This window comes from Sebastes umbrosus, chromosome 5 (genome assembly GCF_015220745.1).
Source record: "Sebastes umbrosus isolate fSebUmb1 chromosome 5, fSebUmb1.pri, whole genome shotgun sequence".
In the NCBI taxonomy this organism is placed as follows: domain Eukaryota; kingdom Metazoa; phylum Chordata; class Actinopteri; order Perciformes; family Sebastidae; genus Sebastes; species Sebastes umbrosus.
Window position 1 is genome coordinate 5,887,409 of NC_051273.1, and position 22,716 is coordinate 5,910,124.

Sequence of the window (22,716 nt, forward strand, 5' to 3'; positions counted from 1 at the left end):
TAGGTCTTTATTCACTGTTAACTTGCAATGATTAAAAAGCAAAAATAAAAAGGCACACATTCAGTATACCTTCAGTAAGTAGCGTAGCATAGTGCTAACACTAGTTAATGATGTGCTAACGCACTCTGCTAATGTTATCTCCACAGGTTTTTAGGTAAAAACGTATATCACCTTCCAACCTCTCCGGGTAACAAGTATCGCTATTACACGTTGTGTTTGAACCGTTCACTCAAATGAATGAAATAAACAATGAATTACTTAATTATTTTCACTCAGGCGTTGATAAAGTAGGGATAAAACCCAAGCGAATACTTGACTTGCATTCAACAGGTAGAGATCTAGGACGACTACACCGTTTCTGCTGGGCAGGTACCGTTAAAAAAGTGTTAGTCATATAAACTTAGTATATCAATGATCACTGTAACAAGTTTGTTTTGAAATCTAGGGTGTAAAAAATGTTTAATATAGCTTTTGACTACTCCTGAAATCCATAATAATAGACTGAAGAAATGCACAAGAGGACAAATACACCAGCAGACTTGACCTTGGGTGTCATAAGCTACTGACGTTTATTTCTGGTCTTTTCAATTACTGTAGTGCCGTTGCCTCTCTCCTCCACCTGGTAGAATGGATCAATGAGCTGCATTGATCTGCCCACTCGCATGGCGTCTAATGACTAACTCAAGTCAGTGATGAGAGCACAAATTGGGAGAGAATATCAAGCCTGGCCTATTTTTAGAGAAAATCTGAGGAGGCTTAGGTAACACGTTGGCTTTGCTATGGCTCATGGTAAATTGTTAACCCTACGGGATGAATTATTAACACTGACAGAGACAGAAAGAAGAAGGCCCACTGTGCAAACACAGTATCTATTGTGGATTTCTAATAAGAAAAAGAAAGAAGTGGGAAAAAAAAGTTTATCCAAAATTGTTGATGCATAAAGAAAGAACAGCTCTCTCTGCTCAATGTTATTCTATGAGATGAATATCAATTTACCTCACAAAATAACAGGACTGCCGTAACAGTTAATGCAAGTCTGTGTAACATCACCAAGCAGTATTTCTTTTACAAAGCATTTTTCAGCTGTTGTCATTAAACAAGGGCTCTTGAAAACCACTGGTATAACTCTCTGCCGTTGGTTCCATTAACCTCTGATGCTGCCTCAAGCTTTTAGTTGATCATCTTAAAAGCTTACAAAGTTATAAAGTGTTTTTTCTTTTTTGATTTTCCAGCATTAGATAACCATCACTTGCAGAAACATGTATGTAGCTCCTGCAGGGATTGTATAATTTTGTATTGTATAATAGTTTTGAATTTTCAATTTGTTTTTATTTTATTTTATTACACGGCTTTGTTGAATACTCAATTCTGATTGGTCAGTTACAGCATTCTACAGTCTGTTATTTCTTTATAGCAGAACCCGACGCATCGCCCTGTCAGGGTTTATTTCACAACAATGACCGGCTCGCTGTGCATTATTTTTTAGCTAGTTTTCAGTGTACATTTGCTAATTTTAGTTATTTTTAGGAGTTATTTTAGTTTTACAGTAGTTTTAGTTTTTTTTTTGTTACATATAAAATACATGGTTGGAGACTAGGGGTGTAAGAAAATATCAAATTTGTATTATGTTTTGTGATACTGTATTGATTCTTAATTCTTAATCTTAATATGTTGAATCGTAACCCCTGTACCGTGATACGTATCGCATTGCCAGATTCTTGCCAAAACACAGCCCTATTGGAGACTGTGTAGGAATGGCCATATTGTTTTAGGTTTAATCTTCGGGCTACTTTATGAAGCAATTGCTGCACGGCGCCATCTCCTGGAATGTCAAGTCCGTTGAATTGAATGGTCCAATATCACGAGAGTTGACATTTGACTTTTTTCGGCAGTGATATATTATAGGTAAAAAACTAAAAACTGAAATGAATTTTGGTTATTTTTTTATTTTTATTAGTTTTTTGACCAGGCAATATTGTTTCAATTAAGTTTTTATTAAAGGATATTGTTTTTGTTTAGTTTCAGTTTACTAAAAATTATTTTCATTTTGGTTTCAGTTTTATTTTATTATAATAACCATGGTCTGGATTTGCCTGGATAAATGAAGGTTAAATTAAAAAGAATGACAGGACTCAATCTTGGAATCAACTTGAACTTGAGACAGGTGATGTAGCCTACAGCCCTGTTAGGTCTGTTTCCCAGTAAAGCAGAAAACCGAATACATTTTCCAGTGAAGCAGACACAGAAAACACTCTGAGAAGTTGGCACAGATAATGAATCCCTGGTACTTAATGACGAATGGTTTTGGCAAAATAAGACAATAGGACTACATATTTTGTGTGTGCGCGTGTGTGTGTGTGTGTATCACTCCTGATTACCATCTTCCACTAAAACCTCCACACAATATTATCTTTTAATTAGCTCTTAACCACAGCACCAGTCCAACATTCTTCCATTCACTGAGGAGATAACTAGAGAGGCAATCAGGCGGACGAGTCAGACCGCCGCTGTTAATTACCCACATGCCAATAATGAGACAGAGCCTCTTATTAGCTCCCTACAATCCAAAGCCTCCCCACACTCCACTGCTTTGCCAGCTCCCCACGGCCTACTAAAGGAGATCTGCTTTTTAACAGGAAAGAGGAAGCTTACAGCTTAACTGTATTGTTTTAAGCACCTGCAGCAACTGCTCCGGCTGGGTGTCCTTGTGTTGGTGGGAGGTAAGTGAATCTGCATTCTTCACACTCTCTCTCAGCACTTTTTAATCAGACAAGTTGTGAGGAAACTCAAAAAGGGCAAACATTTCAGGGTGTGTGATGTTTGTCATTATACACTAACAGTAAGATACAAGAACTTCTACGATATCATTTATTTGGTGCTATCAACAAAACTCATCACGTCAGTTGATTGTGGTGACGATTATTCAGCTGCGAAACATCAGCTCACAAGATAAATGTGATAACCGAGTTGGAGTTTGGCACAAAGTTTATGGCAGTGGTTCCCAACCTCTGAGGTTGTCAAAATTAGATATGCACATGTTTAACTAAAATCCTAATAACAGAGTGGATAATTTATACAAAAGTCTGTACATAAAACTATTTAAAAGGATATATTTATTTACTACTTAGTAGTACACATTCTGTTTAAACCCGGTATTTCTGCACAGTTGCAGATAAAGATTAGGTTATAACTAATATTAATTGTACCATACTATTTGTAGAATATTTCCAAACAAGTCCAAAGTCAAAATGTATTGAAAAACGATCGATGTTATCATTTCCAAAATTCACAACAAATTTTTATCTGATGAAATGTTCTGCTTCAATCCATATTTGTTAAAGTTTAGCCTTTCAAAAACAACATTTTCACTGCGGGTATATAAAAGTATTTTCTCTCCCGCTTGCTGCACACTAAAGGAGGCACACACCTGTATTGCAGGGTGGTCTAGCAGCAATCTAACAGCACCATATATTACATTTATTTAATCACAATAACAAAAAATCTATTTTGTCTCTAAAGCTATTATAGTAAATTAAATAAGTGGTTACAAAAAAAGATAATATTATGTATCTGCATTCACTTGGCGAATCAGTCAAGACGTCATCACTTAATTCATGTTTACAAAACTGACGAGTTATATTCATTAAAGAAAGTTGATTTATTAAAAAAAAAAAAAAAGACTAACCCATTTAATACACTGAATCACCTTATTCAAATTGAGGATTTGTAATTTCTTTTTAAGGGTGGTGATGTGAGAAAATATTGGTGGGGGGGCTCAGCATTTCTGCTTAAAAAGAAACTAGGTTGGGAACCACTGGTTTAGGGAATAACATGTTGCACATCAATGCACCAGCTTGACAATGAGAGGCTGGCGGACAAAACAAGGGGGCCAAAGTGGGAGATGCACAGACACTGACTGGTCACTGACACACCACCACGCCTCCAAACGCCCGCTCTGACCTCCTCCTCCACTCCACAACTCCTTCAAGCTGCCCAGCCACCCGCTCCACTTTCACCCGGTCTTTGTGGAGAGCTTGGGCTGTAAAGACCTCTGAGACATGATGTTGGACTATATCAATAAACTTGACTTGACTTAAATAACCTTGTGAAAGCAACATGGCTGACACCTTTCTGTGCCGGAGGTCTCTACTCAGACTCCTTCAGTTCATCTATTTACATTTTTTTTTTACTATTTTGAGTTCTTATTACAATAAGGACAGTGGCTGAGTGCTTTGGGTGATGGATTGGATCTGTTATATACATTGACAAATAACTGTGCAACTGAAACCAGTAAAGGGGTAAATGCGAGATCGGTAGCATTTCTATTGCCTCTGCACGACTCTCAACATGGCGACAGCTGAGCCGGCGGTTCGTAGCTAACGGTGCTAACAGTGAAAACAAAGGCAACACTGTTGACAGAGCTAGCAGAGTTAACCTGGCGGGGAATTGCAGGGTGGTCGCTAGGCATCCGCGATGGCTGTATCAACTGCCATAATATAAACAGGATAGCAAAATAATTGACGGTTGAGAAATGTCTAAAAATGGTACAGGATAAATTAGCATATTGCCCAATCCTACAACGAATCGATCAGCAACTGTCTACAAATAAACCATTAATCAGCCAATCAACTAGATCCTAACTACATGTGAAATACCTGTCTGAGTTTGAGGTAGAAGGTCTCACTGAAGGTCTTGCGGCTGAAGTACCAGAAGCGTTCGTTTGATGGATATACCCGGACCAGACTTTCCAGCAGGAAGCGAACTGGTTCCACCACCTCGGTAACGACCAGGTCCACCGCCACTGTCATGTAGACCTGCTTATCTGGAGCAAACCAGAGAGACAGCAAAACAGGAAAAAAAGCAAGGTTACTGTGGAGGTATGATGTGAGACTCCTTTGTTACCTCCGCCAAGGCTAAAGGAAGGAAGTTATGTTTTCACTGGTGTTGGTTTGTTGTTTGTTTGTTTGTTTGTTTGTTTGTCTGTTTGTTTGTTTGTTTGTCTGTTAGCAGGATTATTCCAAAAGTCTGTGATGGATTTGATTGACATTTTTTGGAGGGTAGGGGTGTGGCACAATGAACAGTCCATTAGATTTTAGTGCCGATCCAGATCATGATCCGGATTCATGAATATTTTTACGGATTACGATAAGCCACAACATTATGATCACTGGGTATAACACATGCGCAGTGTAACTGATGACACGTTGATGATGCGTGACCCCGCCTCCTTCCTTCTTCGAGCAGAGAGATAAGTGTGTGGATGCGTGGCGAGACATCGAGGTGAGAAAGAAAAAAAGCGGTAGATGACGGGATGAGAGACAACGTAGTGTAACGTTATACAGACATAACAAGACTGCTGAATGAGAGAGGCATCCACTGATACGCTACAGGAAACACACCGTGTTAATAATAAGCCGACCACCTCACGGTACCGCCAGCTGTGAGCTGTGATCTATTCTTAAAGTCAGGCACCTTGGCGGAGGTCTGCGCTCTCCGAGTGCCATTCTAGTTTCTTTTCTTTTAACTTGATTTCAGTCAGTGAGGCCCATTGACCTATTGTCTACTCTTAAAAATGTTGAATTACAGTGTTAGGTACACATGATAAACAGCTCTAGGTGCACTACAGCTTTCAAAGTGTAACCAGGTTATGAATTGTCCAAAAACTGGTACACATTAGTAAGTCTGCACTGACCTGTGGCAGAAAACCAACCTTTATTTACGGTACTAATGCTTTTACTATTTAAAAAATACTCAGAACTAGTAAAACAAACTTTACTATGAATTAGAAATCCATAAATGTAACTGTAAGCTGAAGAGATTCCACTATTTATCTGACTGGCTTCTACTGGGAGGCAGGAAATCCACACATGTATCCTGTGGAGATGCCACACCCCCTAGTGGATAAGGACATAACATTAAAGTCTTGAACTTCACAACTGAAGTCTATACATATATTTATTACGTGAGCCCTGGAACTTAACATTGTTTTCATAGAACAGAGGTTTTGGTTTATACACAAAGAGATGTGAGCCTCAAACTAATGAATCACTTCATGCCATGTGTGTGTGTTGAAGCTAGTCGGGCTTTCTACTGTCTGACTCCCATGAGGTACACTGCTTTGACAGACCTGCCATCCACCTTCAAGTCAAGCTCTCGAATCCTTCGAGTCAGCAAGTTGCCAAGTGTTCTAATTTATTAGCTGTAATGGATTTGGTGAGGCAAGCTCTCTGCCTGGATACTCTCTGTGGGATCCGGTCCGAACACAAGTAAATTCTTCCCTTTTAAAAAGACAATAAAAATTGTGTCTTCTCAGGTATGTGATGATAAATCAACTCGTTCAACTCCATTATGTTTATCTGAGCACACTTCCATTTATGAACACACATTTTAATTCTGTTTGAAACTCAAAAAAAACACTACATTTTTTTAAAATAAATTTGTGTATCTAATTCATGAATATTTTATTTGATGTTCTTGTTCAATTCAGGTTCTAGATGTTAATATTCAGAAAAAAGATACAGTATGACCAAACCAATAAATCCTCCCTCCCTCTCTCTCTGGCTTAATAACTACATTTAGAGCATCAGCTGAGTATATTATCATATTATTTGTGTGTGCAATAGAATAATCCTGCAGGCCTATCTTATCAAGTTGTGTCATGAGGAGCCTCATCACACAAAACAAAGAGCCAATAAAAGGAGGAAAGTGTATAAAGCTCAAGACCTGCAGAGCTATAAGAATGTCAGACAAGACTGCAAAGTGAATTGCAAAAGAATAATCTCCTCAAAATGCTGCTTTTAATTCTATTTCTCACACGAGTGAGTGTCCACAGCTCTGTTAGCTCGGCTGCCTGACACGATTCACACTTCAATGTGCGAAAACGTGCCAGGCTTTGACAAGTACTGGGTCACAATTCCACATAAGAGACTATATGTTATGCTAGAGAATGGATGAAGGCAATTGGCTCCAATGCAAGCACTGCATAACTCTCAGACGTGACCGTGAGCTTTGTGCAGTCCCACATCACGTGATGATGATAATGTATGGAAATAATTCCTACTTCATGTGTGCGAACAACCAGTAAAACAACTGGTGGGTTCCACTTCACACAGATCATAACTGCAGCAAAACTCAGTGCACAATTACTTAAAAAAAGACAACCTATCACTGCTACGTGCACTAGAGTTATTACAGAAGGGAATTTTAAATCAATATATTTATATCAATATATCATTTTTCAGACTTTTTTTGGGACATTTTTCCAACTTCTTTTTTCAGACATTTTTTTTCAAACATTTTCAGACTGTTCTTGGGACATTTTTCAGACTTCTTTTTTGTTTTTGTTTTTTTACCTTTTTCAGACATTGTTTAGACTTTTTTTCCAACATTTTTCCAACTTTTTTTTTAGACATATTTTTCCAACTTTTTTTTTCAACATTTTTCAAACTTTTTTATCAGACATTTTCAGACATTTCTTTTACGGTCATTTTTTCAGACTTTTGTTTTCCAACATTTTTCAAACTTTTTTTTTTCAGAGTCTTTTTTTCCAGCATTTTTCATACTTTTTTCAGACATTTTTCAGAATTTTTTTTTTTTCCAACATTTTTCAGACTTTTTTTTGGGACATTTTTCATCCTTCATCCATTCTCTAGCATAACATATAGTCTCTTATGTGGAATTGTGACCCAGTACTTGTCAAAGCCTGGCACGTTTTCGCACATTGAAGTGTGAATCGTGTCAGGCAGCCGAGCTAACAGAGCTGTGGACACTCACTCGTGTGACATTTTTCAGTCTTTTTTTCCAGACATTTTTCAGACTTTTTTTTTTTTTTTACCTTTTTCAGACATTGTTTAGACTTTTGTTTTCCAACATTTTTCAAACTTTTTTTTCGGACATCTTTCAGATCTTTTTTTTCAGACATTTTTCAGAGTCTTTTTTTTCCAGACATTTTCCAGACTTTTTTTTTTTTTTTTTTTTTTTTAACCTTTTTCAGACATTGTTTAGACTTCTGTTTTCCAACACTTTTCAAACTTTTTTTTCGGACATTTTTCAGATCTTTTTTTTCCAGACATTTTCCAGACTTTTTTTTTTTTTTTTTTTACCTTTTTCAGACATTGTTTAGACTTCTGTTTTCCAACATTTTTCAAACTTTTTTTTCAGATTTTTTTTTCAAACTTTTTTTTCGGACATATTTCAGATCTTTTTTTTCCAGACATTTTCCAGACTTTTTTTTTTTTTTTTTTTTACCTTTTTCAGACATTGTTTAGACTTCTGTTTTCCAACATTTTTCAAAGTTTTTTTTCAGATTTTTTTTTTCGGACATTTTTTTCAGACATTTTTCAGTCTTTTTTTTCCAGACATTTTCCAGACTTTTTTTTTTTTTTTTTTTTTTTTAACCTTTTTCAGACATTGTTTAGACTTCTGTTTTCCAACACTTTTCAAACTTTTTTTTCGGACATTTTTCAGATCTTTTTTTTCCAGACATTTTCCAGACTTTTTTTTTTTTTTTTTTTACCTTTTTCAGACATTGTTTAGACTTCTGTTTTCCAACATTTTTCAAACTTTTTTTTCAGATTTTTTTTTCAAACTTTTTTTTCGGACATATTTCAGATCTTTTTTTTCAGACATTTTTCAGATCTTTTTTTTCCAGACATTTTCCAGACTTTTTTTTTTTTTTTTTTTACCTTTTTCAGACATTGTTTAGACTTCTGTTTTCCAACATTTTTCAAAGTTTTTTTTCAGATTTTTTTTTCGGACATTTTTTTCGGACATTTTTCAGATCTTTTTTTTCCAGACATTTTCCTGATTTTTTTTTTTTTTTTTTTTTACCTTTTCCAGACATTGTTTAGACTTCTGTTTTCCAACATTTTTAAAACTTTTTTTTCAGATTTGTTTTCGGACATTTTTTTCGGACATTTTTCATATCTTTTTTTTTTTTTTTTTTTTTTACCTTTTTCAGACTTTAGTTTTCCAACATTTTTCAAAATTATTTTTCGGACATCTTTCAGAGTCTTTTTTTTCCAGACATTTTTCAGACTTTTTTTTTTTTTTTTTTTTCGTTTTTCAGACATTGTTTAGACTTTTGTTTTCCAACATTTGTCAAACTTTTTTTTCAGAATTTCTTTTTGGACATTTTTCAGATCTTTTTTTCCAGACTTTTTTTTTTTTTTTTTTACCTTTTTCAGACATTGTTTAGACTTCTGTTTTCCAACATTTTTCAAACTTTTTTTTCAGTTTTTTTTTTCAAACTTTTTTTTCGGACATTTTTCAGATCTTTTTTTTCCAGACATTTTCCAGACTTTTTTTTTTTTTTTTTTTTACCTTTTTCAGACATTGTTTAGACTTCTGTTTTCCAACATTTTTCAAACTTTTTTTTCAGATTTTTTTTTCAAACTTTATTTTCGGACATCTTTCAGATCTTTTTTTTCAGACATTTTTCAGTCTTTTTTTTCCAGACATTTTCCAGAATTTTTTTTTTTTTTTTTTTTTTTTAACCTTTTTCAGACATTGTTTAGACTTCTGTTTTCCAACATTTTTCAAACTTTTTTTTCAGATTTTTTTTTCGGACATTTTTTTCGGACATTTTTCAGATCTTTTTTTTCCAGACATTTTCCAGACTTTTTTTTTTTTTTTTTTTTTTTACCTTTTTCAGACATTGTTTAGACTTCTGTTTTCCAACATTTTTCAAACTTTTTTTTCAGATTTTTTTTCGGACATTTTTCAGATCTTTTTTTTTTTTTTTTTTTTTTTACCTTTTTCAGACTTTAGTTTTCCAACATTTTTCAAAATTATTTTTCAGAATTCTTTTTTGGACATTTTTCAGATCTTTTTTTCCAGACATTTTTCAGAGTCTTTTTTTTCCAGACATTTTTGCATTACGTTACAACCATTATGCATGGTTGTAACGTACTTTAAATGAATTTTGAAGGTTGCTAGCTTTGCTCAGTGACATACAACTGCAAACGTTTAATGTTTCACAGCTACTCTGGATATACTTTAAGTTAAACTGTAAGCTGTATGACGTAACATTTAGGGGGACAGTAACTCGCCTCACCTTTAGGTGTGTCTTCATTCAGCAGCTGGAAGGTCGCCATGTTCGGGTTCCATTTTCCTGTGATCACATAGGCCTTCCCATCAGAGCTTTTCCCCATCGACTCCTGCGTAAGTATTAATGCATGGATCATGTACTTTTAAAAAAACGTATTATCATATAAATTGCAACACATAGAAGGTTTTAGTAAAATTATTAATGGAAAATATCCATACAGGTAAATGTAAAATTTTTGAACAAGCACGTAAGATCAGTTTCAGAAATATAAACTGGGACAAAGAAAACTGAGAAGAACGCAGGTTAAAGGAGCACTCCAAACCTTAAAATTGTATATCAATTACTCACTGTGTGTTACCTTGAATTCTTGTAGAAAAGTATTTTTTTCAAAAACTGAGTAAATCCTTGATGAATTGAAAATGGAGGCCAGGGCTGCAATCTAATAGTCTTTTTTGCTTAGCAATTCTAACTGAGGGAAATTAACCTGAATTATCTAAGTGACAGCCATGATAAGAGCCGGTCGAATTCACTAAATGCTAAAGAAAGGTGCTTCAATGCTTCCTTTATCTCCTTTAGGCTTAGGATACACTGGACCATCCTTTACCAAAGGAAAGGAGATAATGCCGCCCCACAATTCCTTGTGGCAGCACCACGGCAATAACCTCCACCATTGCATAATTAACAGGCCTAGAGTAATTGCAGTCGGGTTCTCCGAGCACCGTGGTTGTATTTTCCTCATTACTCATGATTTCTCCTTTCATATTTTTCCTTGACCTCATGATGTCTCCATCAAGATCAAGAAAAAGTGGTTAGGAAAAGACAGGACTTAATTTTTTGGGACTATTCGGCCACAGCACAGGAGGTTTAACAATGGCAAAACTATAACAAAACATCCGTTTACAAACTCTCACACAACTCAAGCAGTATAATCCAAGTCTAATTTCTCCAGTCGTATGCTCAGTAGTTCCCAAACACATGCATCTTTGCTAAACCTTACTATTTAAAACACTCTGGACTCTCACAGACTCACTGCACTTATGCGCAAGCATGAGACAGTAGTGGCGGTGTTTTAAGTGTTTTTAATAGTACGATTTTGGCAAAAACGCATGTGTTTAGGCAATACTGAACTTACAACTGGATAAACAAGACTTGGAATATACAGCACGAGTTGTGTTAGAGTTTTTAAACGGATGTTTTGATGTGATTTTGCTGTCGTTAAAGGTCCAGTGTGTAGGATCTGGCGGTATCAAGCAGTGAGGTGAGGAGATTGCAAACAACTGAAGCCTCTCCCGTGTGCCAAGCAGGTTGGAGAGCTATGGTAGCCAGTTGTTGTAAGACTAGCGTCAGTCATTTGGAGCAGCGCCAGTGCGTAGAGTGTGTATTTACGAGGGAAGTGAGTAGTGAAGCAAGAGGGAGAGCGCGGCGACGATGAGAGCGAGTAACGTTGTCGACTCCGGCCCAAGCAGGAAGAGTTAAAAGTTTGTTTTGTCTGTTCTGGGCTACTGTTGAAACATGGCATTGCAATGTGGCGGACTCTGTGGAGATGGGGACCCGCTCCCTATGTAGATATTAACGGCTCATGCTAAGGTAACAAAAACACAACGATTCTTATCAGGTGATTATACACTAATGAAAACATACTTATTAATATTATATTCCATTTCTGCCAAAAGATCCCCCTAATTGTTACACACTGATCCTTTAAACCTGGCCTCCATTTACTTCAATTTATCAAGACTTCTCCATATTTGGATTCTTCATTCACCAATGGAGGCATGCGAGAAAAACTAAGTTTTCTTCAATAATTCAAGGTAACAAACCTTGAGTAATTGACAAACAAATTGTCATTTTAAGGGTGAAGTATACCTTTAACTACAGTACTTGGCAAAAAATGAAGGTGGATTCTGCTCACCATGTCTAGTAGATGCATGTCGCTGTTGCAGACTTTCTGTCCTGGACTCAGCAGCATCCCAAAACACCTGGAAGAGGATACAATCACTAATCAATAATCACTAATTCCACTGCAGAGTTACAGTCTGCATTCACCAGTAGAGTGAATCAAAGCAGTTGTTGGGAGGGAAAGGAAACTGGAATATGGAAACAACTCAAGTGACCAAACTACAGTCAAATATTGTAATATTAATGCATTATAATCTTTCAGGCATTAAGCGGACACTCTGAAAGGGCTTCAAGAGCCAGTATTTTGCATATACGGACAAAATGCAGAATTTGAGGCTTCAAAACGAGATATACAGTATATACCGTATATATATATATATATATATATATCGTTTTCAATCCTCAAATTCGTTTTGTCCGAGATATATATAGATCTCGTTTGAAGCCTCAAATCGGCATTTTGTCCTTCGCCATCTTGGTTTTTGGCGGTCATGTATAGAAGGTAACCCACAACATCTCGGTTATTTGCAACCAGAATTGACACGAGAGGGTGGAGCTAAGTGCAAACGAACGCTGAATAAGACATTTTTAGGCAACCAAAATGTTATAATTAACTTTCATGATCTGAAAACACACTGTGAAAGGGTTATAGCGGGGCAGTTAAGCACAACAAATGTGCATTTTGAAATAAAAGAAACACATTTGACACAGATGTAAGTGTTGCAGAAAACTGATTTTATGACTCTTGGTGATTTCCAAGGTGTGTTCTAGATCAGATGTCAGAAGATCACAGACATGTTTTTATTTTTTAAGGGTGCTTTTTAAAATCTTTTAACCTGAGAAATAAACCTGACATAACAGAGCATGGGAATGACCATCACAAACTCATATCATGTTCTAAGCCCTGATACACTTTCACAATTATATTTTAATCAATAAATTAATTGATTTATGTATTAATTTGTTTTTATTTATTATTAATGACTAGAACAACTTGACACACAGTGCTGAGGTTCATCTACATTTTTTTCACCTTTTCAATTATTCTGTGGGTTCCCAGTTTTCAGATGATGTACACCACTTCTAGCAACTACAGTATGTGTTGCTATGAAGCTAAGTGTTTTAAGTTAAGCTATGTATGGTTATGAAGCTCTGTTTTGTTATGTGTTTTTATTAAACTATGTGTTTATATTTAAGCTATGTGTTGTTATGTGTTTATATTTAAGTTGTGTGTTATGTGTTTTTATGTGTTCTTATTCAAGCTATGTGTTGTTATGTGTTTATATTTAAGCTATGTGTTGTTATGTGTTTATATTTAAGCTATGTGTTGTTGTTGTGTGTTTATACAGTATTTAACCTATTTGGAAAAATGGCTGCCACGTCCCTCAGGTGCCAAATTTGCAGCGCCCCGATATCTATATCTTTTCATAACATATAAACCTATGTCTGTGCCAAATGTGTTGCTTTTATCTCAAAATGCACAATTGTTATGAATATTTCAGCTTAGCTGCCCCACTATTAAAGTTGTAAGACGAAAACACAGACAACTCCCAGACTGGACAACGCCGTGATAGCGACCTGTCAACCAAAAGGTAGCCACCCCCTAAAGCATACACTGCTTTATGGGCTATTAGACTTCAAATGGGACCATAGTTTACTAAATGAACATCATGCTGTAATGAAAAAGACCTGAAACTAGTGATTGAGACCATAATCTCATGTTTACAATGTTTACTGAGGTAATAAATCAAGTGAGAAGTAGGCTCATTTTCTCATAGACTTCTATACCATCAGACTTCTTTTTGCAACCAGAGGAGTCGCCTCCTGCTGGCTGTTAGAAAGAATACAGGTTTAATACACATATCTAAGGTCTTGCACTATACTGAGGCAGCGTCGTTTACGTTGTTTCCAGTCCATCTTCATACCAATCCAACATAATCACTTGTTATATTAAAGTCCCTTCAGCGTTAGGCTGGAGGTGCCATCAAGTGGTCAGTATGGGAATCTTTCAGTTTCAGAAATGCATTATATAAGAATATATTTACAACAGCACTAACCCAGAAGGGGTCATTTTGAGTTTGAAAGATATGGGTCTGCATGTCTTGCAAAGTCATTTTTTAACAGGATCTATAAGTGTGGATAGAAAGTCTTCCAAACTCTGACTGGACTCCTCAGGATAAAAACAGAACATAATGTACTGCATCCATACAACACATGATGCAACACCATAGAACATTTCAAAAGAATTAACCATTAGGCTATTACAATGAATATTAATAAAATTAAGTGTTGTTAAACATTGGCCAAGCACCTCAGTTCTAAACATGAACACAATAGGTTAGTATGGTTTCCATAGACACTAAAAATAACGGAGAGGCCAGGTGTCTGTCTCCCCCTGATAGCGACAGGAGGTGAGGGAATGAAGAAGAAAAGAGGCGGGTGATAAAGATGACCTACTTCTTTGGTGCTGATAGGGCATGTAAACACATAGAAATGAGAGAGATTGCAGGTGGTCGAAAGTGATTTAAGTACACCAGTATATTTATATATGCTCTATTTGGGTGGCTTGACTCATTTCACTTTTTTTGTTCTTCTTATTGCCTTCCTTCTGCAATATTTTGATCACTGAGTGTGCACTGTCCTTCTGAAAACAAGACAGTCTGGTGCTTTAATCTGTAAAGTCTTTGTATAATTTACCATAATGAAGTTTATAACAATGCTATAGATTTTGAATGCCGTTTAGAGCAGTGTTTTGAGCTTTACGTCATGACCTCCTTTAGTTCAGCTCATTTGTCCTGCTGAGACAGCTGCCTTACAAACTCTGGTGGATAAAGCACCAAGATACAGTAGTTGAAAAGGCAAGTCTCTTTTCAAAGTCTAGTAAATTAAGCCAATGATGTAAAAAAAACAAAAAGTGGAAGGAAGGATAGATGTAGACATTTGATTAATTGGGGTAAACTTAAACTATACAGTAGATAAGTTGAAATCCCTGCAGTGTAACACCTGCGACAAAGACCCCCACAAAGACCCCCAGTGGAAGGTTACTGGGATGTTGTCATGCATCATCTCTTTTTACAGTGATCCTCCTCACCTCTCGATGCCCAGCTCCTTGTTGCACATTTGCTGAACTGAAACCACGACCTTCTTCTGAACACCCTGTCGCAGCTTGAAGTAGAATTTATCTCTGTCCTTAGGCACTGGACTGTGGAGGGTAAGAACGGGGGGGGTTATTATACATAACCTTAGGGACTTAGATGTGATTCAATTTTGAAGTACTGTGGTGTTCTTTAATGTAATTTTAAGTGTATTTTTGAAATGTTTTATGTTACTGTTCTGTCTTAATGCAAGTTTCTTTGCTCGATCTTCATTACCTTAGTATGAATAGCTCTGTTAAAGATAAAATACGACATCTCTTTCCTCAAGTCTTCTGAGTGTATTATATTTTACGAGTGTCTGCTGTGCTTTCAGAACAGCTATCAGGCCATTTTATTTCAGAGGAGAACAGAAAATGAAAATCCATCACTAAAGTACTCGATATATGATGGCCTGTGAAAATGGAAAAATTGTCTTACTGTGCCGATAAGCTTTATGCTCTTTACGGATGAACAATAACAGTCAGATAAAGCAGCATTGCGGCAGCATATTAAAGCTTTTTACAACTATCAACATATCTGTGATACCAACGGCCCTGAGCTGATAAGAAACACACACTGTATGTGTTTATGTATGTGTTTGATTCACATGTATCACAGAGCTTTCCTCAAAAAACAGGATAACGGCACCACATGATCATACTATAATGTAGCACCATCATTCTTCTTCCATAAAAGGGTGTTTAATCTCGTGAAATGTCCACATATAATGTAAAAGATATGAAGATAACATACTTTTTGTGAATTTAAAGAAGACTCAGAGACACCTATAGAGCCAGTTGTAAATGCAAACATCCCAAATGTGTCCCAGTTTATTTCCTGTTGCAGTGTATGTGAATGACAGGAAGTACACATGGACCCAAGCTGTTGCATGTTGCCATTGAAATGGTCTATATGTGTACTTGTTTTTAAAGCTCTTAATGGTTTGGGACCAGTCTACATTGCAGTCTATCTGTCATTTTATAAGCCTTCACAAGCTCTCAGATCTTCTACTGCTGGATTTTTAAATACACACAATTATAGGCACAAGAAAACAGGCAGCACAGCTTTTTTTGAACTGTGGAATACCCTACCAAAAGCTATAAGAGATGTAGGCTCTGTGAACATTTTTAAACAATTTGGTTTATACTTAATGATACTCAAATCATTATTATTTTATTGGGTTTTTTTGTTTGTTTTTTTACTAATTCTCTAATTTTTATTATTCTTAATGGGCTCTGTTGTTAATTTCACTTACATATTTTAGCATCTACTGTCCTCTTATTGTCTAATTTTACGGTCTATCTGCCCTTGTTTGAATGTGTTGCATTTTTCTTTTCTTTTGTAAAGTGCATTGAGCTACATCTCTTGTATGAAAAGTGCTCCATAAATAAAGTTATCATTATTATTATTATTATTATATCATTTAATTGTAGTGTGTATCTGCATGTGTGTGTGTGGGTGGTGGACTAAATACCTGTAGTTGCCCTTGCCATCATCCTCTTTGATCTCCAGTGAGACAGTGAAGGTGTAGAGGTCGCCGTCCGGTGGACCAGACAGCGCGGTGTCCCTGATGTCTGTCGTCCGTGAAGAACGCCGAAAGGCTGTGGAGAAACTGTACAGGATACGACTGACCTGCATGGAAGAGGAAAAGAAAAACAGAAGCTTTAAAAGGCAGAAAGACAAGGAAGAAGGAAAGGTTAGGAAAGATAAATTATTAAAAAAAGAATAAAATCTAAATAAACACTTATTTAAGAGCAAGCTGAAAATATAAAGTAACATCAATAATGCAAATAGAAATTAACACAACATGACAATTAAAGGAGAATAATAAAGACGAGTAGAATAGAACTGGACATTATTGAGAAAATACAAAGGAAGACAACAGTGCCCTCTGCTGGTTTACCAGTGACAGTACTTATAGGACTGTAGTGAATCTCTACCATTTTTACATCAGCATACAGTGAGCATACTGGAAATGTCTGTTCTTTAAGTAGCTACAGAAGTGGTTATTATGTTTCTAAAGGTGTAGAGGCAGTAGTCAGCTTCACAATTCTGCCACCTGAGAATAATTCATTACAGACAAGTACACACTGATTATGGAGGTGTACTGTATTCATCACAGTTAGTGGATGGATGATCTTGTAGACTCCACTCTTCTGGTACAGTATATCATGATGGCTTTAAAATATATCTGCAGTACCGTCACTTACTTAACGTGACATCTAACATTATTAAAAGGAAACCAGAGGCAGATGTTATGGAGTCTGTGGAAATAAACATTTTGTTTAGCTACTCCAAATCTTATTTTAACCAAAATACTTTTTAATACTTCTGTTTCCTGTTCAAAACAGTTCTCATAATATCTTCTATTTGTTAGTATACACAACACCAAGTCTTACACCACTGAACATCCAGTCATCTAGTGGCGTTCTGGTTCACACAGCCTGGATTAATTTAGGCATGTTGACAAAATCAACTCTTCTTTAAAACTAACTTGTTATGGGATTGAACCATGTTGAGCTGTAGTTTATAAGGTGGTATGTATGTATGTATGTAACTCACGGCCTCTTTGATGTGGCAGGAGAAGACGTGAATCTGGAAGTCCTCAGAGCTCCGGTAACTCTCGGTGAAGGAGAAACAGTCACTTTCCACTGAACCCTCATTTCCACGAGCACAGAACAAAACCTTGTAGATGGGAAATGAGGCGATCTCTGTACTGGAGGCCTGGTCCACAATCCTGGGGAGAGTTTTTTTATTTTACACGTGAAAATGATGCCTTGGTTCAGACTTACAATCAATGTAACAGTAGATTAAAGATACTAAATTTCAATGTGTAAATATTAAACTTTATATTCAACCAAGCATTCATGTCACTCTTGTCTAGCAGAGCGGAAATTAAAATAAAATTTCAGCATGGTCCCAAAAACCCATATCTCATTTCCTCTTTAGTGTATATAAACATTTCATGTTCCCTTTCATGACCTCAGGATGTTTGAAAAGTTCCTCTCAACACATGCAATATCCACTTAATCTGTAACTTCACTTCTTCTGCTGGCTAACAGGCTTCAGAGGCGATGGGTGCCTGGGCTGTATATACAGGAAGTTAAGTTCTGCTTTACCAAACCAGTAGTGATGTAGTGGTCAGATTTAAGAGAGTTTAAGTTAATAAGTTTAACAACCAATCTTAACAACAGTATATCTACTTTGCTTTAATCACAGCCCATTTTATAACGACCCACGTGTCAACATACACCCACTCTGTCTCAATGTGTGGCTGACCTGACGGAGCCGTCTGGTCCACAGGGGACGTGCAGGGTTATGGGGATGGGGATGGCGCTTTCGGCCCGCAGGGTGGCCATGGCCCTCTGTGCCTCTGCCTCGTTGCGAGGGGCTTTGACCCAAGTACAGCCGAGGTAGGACAGCTTGTTGAACTGGACACTGTCCTCCTCCAGCACTGTGGGGCTGGATGGTACTTGACATGTTTCTGTGGACAGACAGAAAGGTTGTGATATTGTTAATTTTTCTGAAAAGTTGGAACGTGTATTTGTTTTTTTTTGTCCGTATTCTAAGCTAAACTGACGTCTGCTTCTCTGCTGTCTAGTAACATTTTAATCAGCTTTCAACAACAACATATCCTATTCTCGCATCATGAGAAAATGTTCAACGGCTCTACAGCTGACCAGACAAAACACAACTGAGAAGAAGTAAAGATAAGCAGAAGATGAGAGAGAACTACACAGGAAATTTGGGGGTCCTCTCTGAAATTAACTTTGACTTGGTACTTTCACATTTTGCAAACAGGAAGCAGAACAATGAGAGCAGCAGCTGGACTTCCACTGCTGACTGGCTATTATTCTACACATCGCTAACCACTTCCTCTTTGTTCACTCTGCAGTAGTAAAGCACAAAACACTGGCACCGCTGCGAAAAAATGAAGTAACTGCAAGTAAATAAATAAAGATGTGTTGACCTAAGGTAGTGTAAATTTTTATGGGGTTGAACAAAGTGTGTCCATACAGGAAGAGTTGGTAACAACTGATGCACAGTACCTAAGGCACATATGACATCAATCAAACAGTTTCTCCTGTTGTTAGACCGTATATAATATGTTTTAAAATAATGGCATAGTACTATGAAAAGGTTTTGACACACCTGGATTTTTTGGAGTTTGTTGTGCTACAAACTTCATGGTTAACAACGTTGCTAATTCCACTGTAGGTTTGGAGAGGGAGAGAGAAACATGTGCTTCCTTTCTCTATGAAACATGGTATCACTTGCTGTTTCATTTCACCTGAAAGTGAGCAGCTACACCGGAAAACCAGCTTCACTGGTGCCGTGATAGATGGCAGCCTGTTGCAGCAGCTCCTGTTCAATAATTTCCCAATTTGGGACCAATAAAGTACATCTATCTGTCTGCTTGTCTATCTATCTATCTATCTATCTATCTCTTTTCATTGGACTTTATCTTCTCAGATCCGGAGCATTACAGGTATCTTTGTGAAGTGTTTGAAGAGCTGAAAGTGCTGGTCTCTAATGAAAGAGCGAGTTTAAATCACTCTCCAGACAAGAACATTTGATGTTTGTGGGAACTACCATAGACTGTATATAAGAAGTGGACGTAGTCACCGTGACATCACCCATTGGTTTGTGGACTTCCGTTTTGAAGCCTCGAGTTCAGAATTTCGGTTTTTGGTCGCCGCATCTTGTTTTTTTGCAACCAGAAGTGACACAAGAGGGTTTAGCTAAGTACAACCAAATGCTGAACAAGACTTGAAACTAGCTATTGAGACAATAAAGTCATGTTTACTGAGGTAATAAATCAAGAGAGAAGTAGAGTCATTTATCATAGAGTTCTATACAATCAGACTTTTTAAACCAGAGGAGTCGCCCCTGCTGGCTATTAGAAAGAATGCAAGTTTAAGGCGCTTCTGCATTGGCTTTACTTTTTAGACCCAGAGGTTGCACACTGGGTACTAGATATTTTGGACTCCAAAACCAGCACCGGGACTGAACAGGGATGGAAATGAAACCAAAACATAGAGACGCTCATAATGCAACCATACAATTTCCCAGAGGGATTGGAACATGCAAGTTGTAACCCTGGTAGTGCTAATGCCTTGCACCAGCGGCTGAGCTAAACAGCGCAGCATATCGTTGACGACTGTTAGTATGTTGTCTTTGCACTAATGTTTGTTGAGCTGTCAGGGCCAACCTGTCCTTGCTGATATACAGAACCAAGAGCCAATGTCAGAGAGTTCAGATACCAGCTATGCTAATCTGATGGTGGGGGCGGGGGGGGGGCTCCTCTGGTCACTGGCGGGACTGCCGTGGCCAGAGCGATCCCCGCCTCTGTTCTGTCTGCACGCAGCGTCGACGTACCTCAAGTCACATTCGCGGGCCCTCTCCCGCTCAACGGCGGCGTTTTGAGGCTGATGTCTCCACGCATTACACACCGCCTCTCCAGCAATGCCCAGCTGCAAGCCTTAACTTGTGTCTTTTGGATTAATTAAAGGCATTTATTTTTAAGGATTCTGTTATTCTACAATATTGTTATTTGTATTGTTATTTGTTATTGAATATAAAAAACATTTCCAAAAGGTTCGGCGTGTTTTAAACAAGTTTGTAATCCCGAGGGGTTAAAAAAACAAACAAAACAAAACAACAACGAATATCTGAATCCCAAAATTGAAAATCAAATAACTACCCAATGAAAGACTATGTGATTAGTATCTGATTTAACTAGTTAAATTAGAAAAAGAAATTGGGAAATTTCAAGGTGAAGTGTGTACGGTGCCAAACAGCAAGACTCACAAATCTATCAGCTGCCTTTTGACGGTAATATCTTGCAGAAAAGGGAAGGAACATGTTTGCACTAAGAACAATATAGTTGATATTTTCGTTCTGATGCCTGGTTGATGAAAGAACAGCTGACAGGCAGATTGTAAAGTAGATATAATGACTGTAAATGGACCTGTAACTGCAGGTGGGGTTTCCAGGATTTGGCTCTCTGGTTCCCTGTGCTTCTCCATCTTTTCAACATTGCTCTTCTCCACCTTCACCTCATCGTCATCATCCAACACCTCCTCCATAGCTTTCTCCAGCTGCTCATTACCATTCACATTCATCTGAGGGAGAGAGGGAAAGAGAGAAAAATTGTGGATAAGGACGAACGAGAAACAAGGAGAGATAAAACAGGGTGAGGATAAGGACACATAAAGATAGATGTAGACTGAGTGGAGCTTCCTGGACTGAGTCAGCGCTTTGGCAAAAGCTGGTTGATCACCTTGTTTCCATTTGCTGTCAATTTGCTTTCTTGGGTCGTAATCTCACCACAATGATACATGAAATCAAAGTACAAACACATCTTTGGATGATGTAATCAGCCACACCAGCTCACATTTGGTTGAGTTAACAAAATGACTATAATGACAATAACATAAATTTTCCGCAACTATTTCAGGGACAATATATTGTCCAATAAAAGTAGTTATCATGAAAGGCCTATCCAGGAAGAGAGTGATGGGGTAAAAGGTGTTTTCGCTGCTGTGTTTGACCTTTTGTAAATCTGACCAGCAGCCTTCCAGATGCTCCATGTGTGTTGTATGGGGGAATGAATATTACATATTGCACCATTCAAGTCGGGTGTAAAAGTCTGTCCATGTGTGGTTCTGACCTTGAGTCTTGGTTTGCCCTCGGAGCCTTGCGGTGACCCAGCGGCACTGGTCTGTACGAGAACAAACTCCTCACTGGTGACGGTGGCCACGGACTCGGTGGAGCTGCTGACTTTTCCAAGTGAGGAGCGGTCATCCATGGCTGGCTGGTTTACTCAGGGTCGGCTGGGGAGACCAGGGTTAAAGCTCTCCCCTTCCCTCTCCTCTCCGCCCAGCTCTGTGGGAAGACAAACGAATCCTATTAGACCAGGGGTAGGCAACCTCAGGCAAGCTTAACCAATGGCACAATAGCAATAAGTGTGCAAGAGAGATTTTCGGAAATGCTCAAATGCTCTCTCATATGCATGCCAGGCCTGTTATTTATGGTAGTTTGATTAATTTTTTTTCCTCACCCTCATTCTCTAACCGGCTAGTACTCGTTGCGTTCTTTGCACAATTTGTTACGGTTATTGCTGATGAACAAGACTGGTGGAAGGTTGGTCAGGTTAATGATTTCAATGATGATTTCAGCCTTCTTGTATGGCGCTCTCATACAATGTCCTAATAATGGGGGAAAATGTTTATTTTAAATATTGCTTAGCACATTGCCTGAATGTAAGGAATAAAATTACAGATCCGTTAGAGATCTAAATTATATGCATGTGTGATGTCCTTTAAACTTCTCAACAACTCGTAATATAAAGCTATCATAAGGACAGTGCAAAATACACAGGGAGAGCGCAATATGTTAAGACAACAAAATACTGTAGGTGACATAAGTGCAATATAAAGGAGGTGCAATAAGTGACAAAAAGCCATAGAGCAATGTGTTATACAGGGACAATGCAATTAGTTAGGACAGTGCAATAGTTAGACAGTGCAATGTGTTAGGAAATTGCAATGTGTGAAATAGGGACAGTGCAATATGTTGCCTCTCTGTAATATTGGGCTATTGTCTGTGCAATAGGGGGAAAACAGTAGATGG

At 37.5% G+C, this 22,716-nt stretch overlaps 1 protein-coding gene across 2 annotated transcripts in view; it reads right to left on the reverse strand.

Annotated features, from left to right (window-relative positions):
• rabgap1l (RAB GTPase activating protein 1-like) overlaps positions 1-22,716 on the reverse strand; it is a 149,353-nt gene that overhangs the window by 117,471 nt on the left and 9,166 nt on the right. The window contains exons 1-10 of one of the 2 annotated variants that reach the window (XM_037769824.1): positions 22,145-22,163; positions 21,755-21,969; positions 21,053-21,206; positions 18,361-18,565; positions 17,644-17,818; positions 16,556-16,713; positions 15,039-15,149; positions 11,961-12,027; positions 10,055-10,157; positions 4,656-4,822 (exon numbers count right to left, since the gene is read on the reverse strand). In XM_037769824.1, the coding sequence (XP_037625752.1) occupies positions 4,656-4,822; positions 10,055-10,157; positions 11,961-12,027; positions 15,039-15,149; positions 16,556-16,713; positions 17,644-17,818; positions 18,361-18,565; positions 21,053-21,206; positions 21,755-21,892 (1,278 nt within the window). In that variant the 5' untranslated portion in view covers positions 21,893-21,969; positions 22,145-22,163. Of the gene's footprint in view, positions 1-4,655; positions 4,823-10,054; positions 10,158-11,960; positions 12,028-15,038; positions 15,150-16,555; positions 16,714-17,643; positions 17,819-18,360; positions 18,566-21,052; positions 21,207-21,754; positions 21,970-22,144; positions 22,164-22,716 lie in introns of those variants that run through there. The other variant, XM_037769823.1, reaches the window with a different exon arrangement.